We start from the raw sequence: 10,122 nt of genomic DNA, 5'->3' as shown, positions 1-10,122 counted from the left end.
TTTGGAAGAGTGAAACTGAGACGGATGACGGTGAGACATCTGTGGGAAGAGCGGAGGGAAACTAAAGGAAACTTGAAAGAGGGAAATTATCCTGGTAGCTGTAAAAACAACTCGGCAGAAAGATGGAGGTGGTCCTGTTGTATATTTAATGTTTTATCTGGATCTCTATCTTAAAATAACCTGATCCTTTTTTTTTGTTTTTCCAAAAACCCATTCCTTACTAAAGTTTCTTACAACCTCCTCCTTAGACATGCTCAGTCAGGTATCGAAGCAAAAAAGAACAGTTCTTTCTGATTTTCTTGTTCCCTCATCTCTTCTCATGTCTGCTCCTGCAGGTGAGTTATCCATGGGCGAGCTCCAGGATCCGTTCCTCGTCAGCGTCCACCTCATCGTTGACCCCGGACAGGGAAAGTTCCTGCAGCGTGCTGCCGATGCCGTGCTGATGTGGGTTCACCCCGAGCTGCAGCTCTTCAGGGTCTCGGAGCGGGCGTCCACCTCCAAACAACCTTCAACAAAGCGTCAACAAAATGGCAGTCCGTCTGCAGCCGGTCAGCCAGCTATGGCGGTCATCCTCTTCCTCCAGGAGATGTACGGCAGCGAGGAGCACCTGCTGATGCTGCACCGTGCCCTGCAGAGGCCGCCCTGGCATTACCATCACACTGAGAGAGTGAGCAACGGCCACCGTATGCTTCCACTCACCCCCTGCAGTCAGGACTTTTTCACCCTGTCTCCGGGAACGCCACTCTGGGCTGTGCGGCAGATCCACTACGGCAAGGAAATCGTGAGGTTCACAGTTTATTGCAGCTACGAGAATTACGTGGACATGGTGCGGCTGTATAAGCTGCTGCTTCAGCGACGCGTGGCGCAGAAGAAGGAGGACTTCTGCTTCTTTGTGGTGTACTCCAACCCGGACATGGAAATCCAGCTGTCGTTTAAGAGGCTCCCGCGGGGCCAGAGTCCGACAGCGCTGGAGTCAGCCGTGATGGAGGTGAGAGTATGGGATGTTGGAAGGCTGGTTCCCCTTCTGCCACTCCCCTGTAGTCCAATCAGTGAGGTCCGCTGGCAGACGGAAGACTACGATGGGAACAAGATCCTGCTCCAGGTATGTTTCGGGTCAATACTGGTTTTTGCTCTTCAACTTTAAGTGCGCTAAAAGAACAAGCAGTAGCTTCTCATCGTTATTAAGCCTTTATAGCAGCTTTCATTACAAGTTAAGAGCCTGTTTATGAGCAGCTATACTTAAAGAGGCTGACTCCCACAGGAAGCTTGTTGTTAGGGCGTATCGGTTTCAGAGGGAATACGTGTCCAGGCGGTGTGAGATGAGATGTTTGGAAAGTTCAAGCCGATTAAGCTGCAGTCCATTACTGGGATTGGAGCTCTGCTGCGAGGAACAACAAGCTAATCTGACAGTGCACCATATGCACGATGCTTAGGCACCACCTGGTCCTGCACTCAAGTCCCTCCACAAACTAGTTTCTTGAATCTTTAATTGATTCAGTGTTCACAATAAAACTCATCATGTTTTATTATTTATTTATTCATACGTCCATCAAAGGTGGGACGTCTTCTGGTAAAGTCCCTCTGTATGTCCGTAAACCTTCTCTTGTCCCACCCATAACTTCTGATCTGCTCAGGATAGTTTTAATGAAACTTGATACACGTCTGCATCATCACTAGACAGAGCGTTGAGTATACGTTTCATCACCCCAGCTCCAAGGTCAAGGTCTCAGTTGAAGGTCAAAGTAAAATCAAGCTCTTTGCTTGCCCTGTCCATTGCTGTAGATCGCTGTTTGTTCGTTGTATAATGTGCCGTATGTGGTACTGTTATTATTTAAAACGCTTGTCAGTATTTTTTACCTGGATTGTTGAGCATGAACTTTGATGTTTTGAACCACTTTGGTCTTTGCTGCCTCAGTGAGTCGGCGGGGGGAGAGGTGGACTCCAGAGACCATCGAACTGGTTGATCCACTATGTGAAGGTGCTATTTATAAGACTGAGTTTGCTGCGACTCCTCGGACTGATGAAGTCCTTTGGATGAAAGACAAAGCGTTTCAGCAAAAAGAAACCATCCAGAGGACCTGACTTAACTTTGTTGGTTTTTGTACCTGGATTATTGAGCATGAACTTTGAAGTCTTGTCTGTTTGATCATTTTTTGATGTGTCCAGAGGTGTAAATATTATTATACGTACTAAAACAGCTGCAATTGCTAAATGGTGGTGGAGGCAGTTTGTGTTGTTTCTGAGCTCAGCTGTTGTTTGTAGCTGCAGGATGAGGTCACACATCCGGCTGACCGGGCTTATCCCGAGATAACTAAAGCTTACAACAGCGAGGGCCTGATCATCGCCAAGTCAGCAACCTCATTACCCACAACCCCCTGCTGCGGCTGCTCACATCATTGTTGCACAGCAAACTCACGAAAAGCTGCGCAAGTGACATCATTCTTACAAGAAACCAAATTACAGACAAATGATCTCACTTATGTCTTGTTAGAATAGAGCTGCACTTCTAATCTTTCTGATTAAAACTTGTATTTAAAAAAGCCTCATAGGAGAAAATTGATCTGACAAAAAGAATCCTTAACTTTATCTCGATCATTTCATTTGACCTGATCAAGAAATTGTGAAATGTGCTCAAATCTATTTATTATCCTGAATACTTAATAGTTGTGTTAAAATGCATTTTATTTCACAAAGTGTTAAATATATTCATAATCCCAACACAGAATAAATTTAAAGTGACATTTTTCTAAGATAATAAGTATTTTTTACAGTTAATAAGATTATAAAAGTGCAAAGATTAGTTCAAAACACTTTAAATTGCACAGAGAAATAATAATAATCCAATATTTGTCAGAAACGCTGGCTCAGATTTGTCCTGCACTGACTTCACTCTGTTTTGTGAACCCATAAATTATTGCTCATCTCAGTCATTTGAGTTTTACCGTCACATTTATTGTTTTTGCACCTGAACATTCAGAGTTCTCTAAACTCCTGCACCTCCGTGCTTTTGGAGGTGACTCTGCAGAAAGGTCCTACCTCTGCCCGTTCTGTTGGAGAGGCAGACGAAGACGGCGGAGCTGACATGACTAAAGAAATGTGGAGAAACTATCAGCAGAGAGACGACGTCGAGTCCTGCAACAGGAAAGGAAATCCAAGTCGAGAACTTCACTGCAGCTGCTTTTTATGTCAAAAACAACGTTTCCGTGTTTGTGTCAGAACGATGTCTCGTGTTTCCAGACCCGTCGCTCTGTGAAGGATCATTGTACGTTTGCTCTGATATTTTAACCGTCTTTGCACCTGAAATGGTGGCGGACACGGAGTCTTCGTGGAGATGCTGATGACTTCTGCAGCTGCTGGCGTGATTCATGACGTGGCTGACCTGAGAACAAGGAGTGTGGGGTTTGAAAGCCCTGGGGTTCTCCTGTGCATCCTGCAAAGAGGGTGAACGAAAACCCCACATGTGGAGGTTTATGGCCCTCAATGTGCCCCTCCTTCTGTTGTGAAACAATGATTCAGCACATGTAGGTAATACACCCCAAGATGGAGGAGCTCTTCCTCTCTCTTATAAACGTTACATTAATCCTAGAGGTTCAAATTGATCCATGAAGGTAAAACATTTAATCCTGACTAAATTCAATATAATATATCCTGATGCATGCTCAGTAATCCAGGTATTAAAATTTAACAACGTTAATCAGGTCCTCTGGACGGATATAAAAAAATTGAAACGTTTCGTCTTTTATCCAAAGGACTTCTTCAGTCTGAGGAGCTGCAACAAACTCAGTGTTATAAATAGCACCTTCTCATAGTTTGCTGCTGACATCCAGAACTGTTCACATGATCAAGGAGGACCATCAGCCTAACGACTGATCGGTAGAGTCCTGATGACAGAGGGATGAGTGATACTATCAATACCATCATTGTAAGAGGGGAACAATTTGTCACCTTAGCACCGTAACACCTCCAAGTCTTTTGGATAAAAGACGAAAAGTTAAAAAAAATCTAATCTGTCCAGAGGACTTTTAGCTTTGTTGGATCAATAAAACATAATTAAACCTTTGGCTAATCTGATCATAAATCACCTGTTTAACACTGAAACTACAGCACTTTTAAAAGCTTTTTGTGAAGCTAAACAGGCTTGATGTAGAGTTATTAAAAAATCTTCTTAAAGCCCAGTTGGCCCACTGGAAACCTGAAACTACAAGTGACAGGAAGATAAAAAGACAAAAATGTAGCTGTAGTTGAAGAGGGGAAAATGTGCTGGAGACTAAAAAGAAAGAGGGCTAACCTCAAACAGGTTCTTTCAGACGTCTCGTGAGAGGAAGTCGGGACTGGATGTTGTAAAGAAGAGTCTGATGAGGGTTTCTGTGTGTAGGAGGCTCCATGGAAAGCCTTTGTGGAAGCCCAGTCCCTGTCTGAGGAGCACTAAAGAAAACGAGGAAATGTCTATCATCGTTTGTGCCTGAAGAATGAAATCCTCTTCTTTAGAATCGGCTTACAATCTGACACGACACACACTGATGGCATTTAGCTGTCTCTCTTCTATTTGCTTGAATTTATCGAAGTTGTTATATAAAATAAAAACCTTTGTACTGTATTCAGAATCAGAATAAGCTGTATTGTCAATGTAACAAAATACAGTGAGATTATCTCCGTACAGTCGTCCGAAAGATGGGCAGAGTGCACGTTGCTGCTGCTCCTAAGATCGTGGCCTCTTGTCCTTTTTCAGAATACTTTTTAGAAAAGGGGGAAAGGCCATGAAGATGGATAGTGGTATTACAAAAGATCTCTTGACTCCTTGTCATCAGGACACGATTGAAGACATCAAAAAACTCTACCAGCAGCACATTTACAACACGTTACAAATGCATTTGAAGACAAGATGTTGAGATTTGTCCATGAAGCACTTCCAGATAGTCCATAGTCCTGATAAGATGTTGGTGTCAGCAAGTACAGTTCTGATAAGTCTCCACAGAAGTTCTTGTGGGGTGGGGGGAGAGATAGACATAGCTTTTCCTTAGTTTACACATGTCCCTGGAGAAATTTGATAAGTTGGCCTGCTTCGAGACCAACCGGGGGAGTCGGATTCAGATAAGCCACAATTGTTAATTTTTTCAGGCAGACTGTTTTTTTCTCGTCAGCCTCGAGTCCTGTTGGTACTTTCGATCCCAAAATGGCCAGATTTATGGGCATTCCACTGGTCCATGCTTCTGAGCCCCCTCCAAGTTTGTCTCCAACATGCTGGTGAGTCCCAGAAGTCGCAGGTGGCCTGCGATTCTCACAAATCGCTTCCATCTTATGGTTTAGCTCGTAAATCAGCTGATTTTGAGTGCTTGAAGCACGAACCAAACCTTCACACAGGGTCGGCAGTTTTGCCACGGCCGAAACTGCTGCCAATGTCTTCTTCAATAGCCGATAACACAGGAATCCGCCGATGCCAAACAGCAGAAACCCTGCTACCATGGCTCTAATTACATAAACATCTTTGGCGTCCTCCTGAGACAGAACAGAAAGACACATCAGCTCCCAAACTGCCCATGGATCCATGACGTATCCTGACACGTGCGTCTCAGCGGGGCATGAGGGCTCTCCAGGACCCTGTCACTTTGTTGAAAAGATTTTATCAATTGTGTTGAAAGTAGGGATCCACTTTTTTCACTTCCGATACCGATATCGATATCTGGTGTTTGTTGTTTACCGATACCGATCCGATCTGATACAGAAAGTGCTGAATTTCATTCAACAAACTCGGCGTGCTCTTTAGGGTGAAATCTCTGGAGATGCTTGATTAAGCTGGTAGTGTTATAGCTGGAAGTGCCACCCCTTGGAACCGTCGCTGCCCACGTATTGCACGTAGCTGTCGAATGTGTTGGCTGAGGTCGTGTGAAATAGTTTCTGATGGCTGATCTTTTCGCTCGCTCCATTTTGAAAACAATCTGTGCAGCGAGTTTGCTAGTGCATGATGTCACTCAGAGCACAAAGCGTATAATTAGTGAATAGATCTGTGTCTTAACTTCATTAAACTCTAGCCTTATTTTATGACTTGTCCCTGCTGTTTTTAAACATGCTGGGGTTAAACCCTGTCTAAAAAAAACCCTCACCTTGACCCGTCAGTTTGATCACATTTTAGATCCATTTCTCATTTACCTTTTTTAGTTAAAGTCTTGGAAAAGTTGTTTTTATGCATTTCCAACGCGTCTTAAAAAAAACATGGCATCTATGAAAAATTTCAGTCTGGATTTAGAACTCGCCATAGTCCTGAATCAACCCTGTTAAAAGTCCATAATGATATTGCCGTGTCTATAGATACTAAGTGTCCTGTTGCTTTGGTGCTGCTGGACCTTACAGCTGCTTTGGACACAATGGACCTGCCGTCCTTCTGTCTCAGCTTCAGCACCATGCTGGTGTGTCTGGTTCAGCTCTCAAGTGGTTCACCCCCTACTTGACCAACAGAACTTTCTGTCATGTTGGGTTATCCATCTTCCTCTACTGCTCCTCTTTCTTGTGGTGTGCCACAGGGCTCTATTCTTGGTCCTTTCCTTTTTTTTTCCTCTGTATATGCTGCCACTCTGACCAGACACCACTTTTCTTTACACTATTATGCAGACAACCTACAAATTTATTTGTGCATGAAGCCTTAAAGTAGTAACCTTCACACTTCCTTTGTTGACTGTATTCCTGACATCAGTGGCTTCACCAAAGGTTCATGTTTTTAAATGAAGGAAAGACAGAGCGAATCTTCTTTGGTCATGACGCTCCCTGTAACTTTGGTGCTTTGACATCCAAATTTAGACCCACGGTTAAAATCTTGGGGGCGACTTTTGACAAGGATTTGAAGTTGGACAAACATCTAGCCTCTGTAATCAAGGCCATCTTTATCAGTTCCGTCTTTTAATCATCTCAAGGCTTGACAACTGTAATGCTCTATATGTAGGAATCTCACAGTCCTCTATCAAACTGGTCCAAAAGGCTGCGGCCCATATTTTAACCAACACCCCCAGAGGTGATCACATTTCTACAATGGCTTCCAATCCATTATAGAACTGATTTTAACGTTTTATTATTCACTTTTAAAAATTCTTAATGGTCTTGCCTCGCCTTATTCAGCTGATCTAGTTGCTTTCCGTGAGTGTGAGAGAACGTTATGAACAACCAATAGATTTTTACTGTTTGTTCCCAAGTCCAAATACAAATGTCGGGGCGACTGGGTGTTTTTGATAAAGGGCTTTATAAATATTGATTGATTGGTTGAATGAAACACTGAAAAAAATTAAAAGTCTAGAGTTAATTTTTAAGATTCCTCTGAAGATTTGTTGTGTTGCGCTCTTCTGGGTTCAACTTTAGTCTGGTGGACTAACCCTACCCCTGGGAAAACTAAATCCATCAAAACATTTGTAAACCTCGACAAGTTTATATTCGAGTTCTTCAGTATGTTTTTAATTAAAGACTAAAATTACCAACAGGACTTTGAACATAGAAGGAAAAATAAAATGAGAAAAAAGAGTGTAAAAGTACACATAATTCATAGTATTTGATAGTTTTTCAAGGTGTGTTTGTGAAAAGAAAACCAAATAAATCCCTAAAGCTAGTTATAGTTTATTTTTTATTTTTCTCCCACTTATTTTAAACGGGCAATAACTCTTCCAGATGCTGAGGCAGAAAAACAAACCACCCTTGCTTGTGGAGAGGCTCTAAGATTTCATATAATCTACTGTTACTTTATGTAAATAATACATCCAAGAAGAACTGCAGTCAAATGAAATTATACAGTTCCACCCAGGCCCTGCTGGCGTACTGGGCCAGTGATGTTGGTGCTGGTTCCACCCAAACCTTAACTACTGCAACAAGTCAAAACGATGCCAACAGTACTGTAGGTCTGCTTGTTTCTTGTGTACGGTTTTTACAAGAAGAAGTTTTTAACGTGATTTATTCTTGTTTGTTTGGAACAAAACAAAAATGTGTTTCATGAAGACCGTTGCACTAAAGTCTCACGTTTGTCTCGTCGTCGTCCTCGCACGTTTAAAATGTCCAGAATCTGCACTGATCGTTGTGCTCTTTTTGTGTTTTATTCATTTGTTCCTGTTCAGGTTCAGGGTCCGTACCCGAGACACGGACAAGATCCCCGTCACAAATCCTCCACGATCACTGACCCAGCCTCGGCTCCGTCCTTCACCCGCGGCGTCACCTCCTACAGAAACCGCCGCCACAGTCAAAGGGTAGCGTCGCGTCCAAGAGGACACCAAACCTCCCACGCCTCCCTCCCTCTGGCCTGCGAGGAGCTAGATGAGCCGGAACAGCAGCACCCGGAAACCTTCCAGTGGCGAGGGGGGCACTCCGGCTCCCACTTCTCGCTCCCCAACCTGGGCTCAGCCGTTTCCCACTCTGCCTGCTCCTCACCTGCTCCTCCTTCTAAACCTCCCACCAGGAGCTGCTCCCTCAAGAGGAGCCCCTCTCTCACGCAGCCATTCCGGCTGAACGTGGACACTCTGATTGGTGCAGAGGAGACAGATGTGGACACGGGGGACAAGGTGACCAGCAGCGTGGACCTGTCGGTGGTGTCAGCGTACATCAAATCGAGCCTGCCGCTCACCCCTCGCCCACTGTCGGCCCCCCCAGAAGACGTCAGACCTCCTCTTTCTCCGTGCGTTCTGGAGAACACCTACAAGTCAGCCACACTGGGCCGGACTCCAAACAGCCTCTCCATCAGGAGCTACGCTCCGTCAGGGTCGCATCCCCAGAGCGCCAGCACGAGCGCTGCTCCGTCCTCGAGCGACGTCTCAATAAACCTGTCGGACAGCTGCAGCGTGATCAGCGCACCGGCTGAGATGGACCGGCCGGACGAGGAGCAAGAGTTCTACATTTGATTTGGACTGGAAGCTGAGGGGGATCAGCTCTGGTCTGACTTCAGTGCTCGGCTCCAGTCTGCCCCCTGCTGTCCGCTGGTAAAACTACAGGGAAATGACTAAACCTGGAAGAGATTTTCTTTTTTATTGTTGTTTTTTTTATTTTCCTTGCATGTGAGCACTGTAAATATTTACATAAGTATAATCGATTCAACGGAGCAATCACACAGCTGTACATAAACTCAATAAAATGTAACTCCTTCTCTTTCAAGCTGCATTTCAGTAAAGAAAGTCATCGACCACGATTCTGTTCGTTTTATTAAAATTTAAGCTAAGCAGAGCTGAAAGGGCGTGTCTGATTTGTTCAGGAATTATTTTTTGACAATTTTATGCAAAATCCACGACGTGCGCTATGTGAGCTTTTTATCATAAGTGAGAGTTCACCGTCCGATCAGACCACAGGAAGGCTGTTCTGATTTGTATCGTTTTTGGCCTGAACCACAGCAAACGTTCAAAATTAATTTGGAGAAAGAGGCGTTAAGAGAAGACTCCAGACTGAAGAGGACACATCTACTTGCCGTCTTGTCCACAGTCTTTTCAGGTCTTGTGTACTTGTACTCATTATGAACTGTTGTGTTTAACACTGGTACACAAAATGTGTGTACACAGAGTGACTGATGGAAAGATGAGCCGCATGTGTTGATTTAATTTTAGCCTTGATTCGTCTTTGAGGACGGACTGGACCTCTGGATGCTTGTGAGATGGGGACAGGAGGACAGGAGCAAAGGCCCACGTCACATTAACAAGTCGACTTGTTTAATTAGACTGAAAACGATCAAATAATATATTACTGTTTAAAAAAAATAATAATCTAACCAGCAGAAATCGAGCACGATTCATGAAAGCTTGTGCTTCTGACCACCTCTTTTCTCCTTTGAGTTTAAAAATAAAAAATATAATAAGTGAAGAAATGGGATTAATAAGCACAGGAGAGGATTAGGGCCACGGTGCAGTTTTTGTTTTCCTTAATTCTGAGATTAACGTCAGATTTTTAGACCTTGTCAGAATCTGAGTGGCTGACAACTATTCTGTCACTATTAATTAAAAATTAAAAACAGCCACAGAAACTCTGGATCCTCCCTCAGTCTTTGTCGCCTTTGCTCATCGTCATCTCATCGTATTTTATTGAACCTAAGTTTAAAAGCGTCCGTTCTGTACAGCCGTCACTACAACCTCATGTGGCTTGGGACGAAACGCTGAGCCACCGGTCCTCAGCAGA

General features: G+C 43.9%; 1 protein-coding gene across 1 annotated transcript; it reads left to right on the top strand.

Annotated features, from left to right (window-relative positions):
- Nucleotides 1–319: 319 nt before the first annotated feature.
- LOC119418948 (protein FAM124A) lies at nt 320–8,864 on the top strand. Its single transcript, XM_037686242.1, has 2 exons — nt 320–1,102; nt 8,088–8,864. Exons 1-2 carry the CDS (start codon nt 320–322, stop codon nt 8,862–8,864), a joined length of 1,560 nt encoding a protein of 519 aa, XP_037542170.1.
- The last annotated feature ends 1,258 nt before the right edge of the window (nt 8,865–10,122 follow it).

The sequence above is a fragment of the Nematolebias whitei genome, chromosome 13, assembly GCF_014905685.2.
Source record: "Nematolebias whitei isolate Nwh7 chromosome 13, NemWhi1, whole genome shotgun sequence".
Lineage (NCBI taxonomy): Eukaryota > Metazoa > Chordata > Actinopteri > Cyprinodontiformes > Rivulidae > Nematolebias > Nematolebias whitei.
Note: the sequence above shows the minus strand (reverse complement) of the source record. Positions and strands in the feature narration are given on the sequence as shown.

Excerpts from the sequence above, each read along its gene's own strand:
- LOC119418948 (XM_037686242.1), top strand. The coding sequence starts at position 320 with ATGTCTGCTCCTGCAGGTGAGTTATCCATGGGCGAGCTCCAGGATCCG. Across the intron at positions 1,103-8,087 it reads GGAACAAGATCCTGCTCCAG|GTTCAGGGTCCGTACCCGAG; the intron begins GTATGTTTCGGG and ends GTTCCTGTTCAG.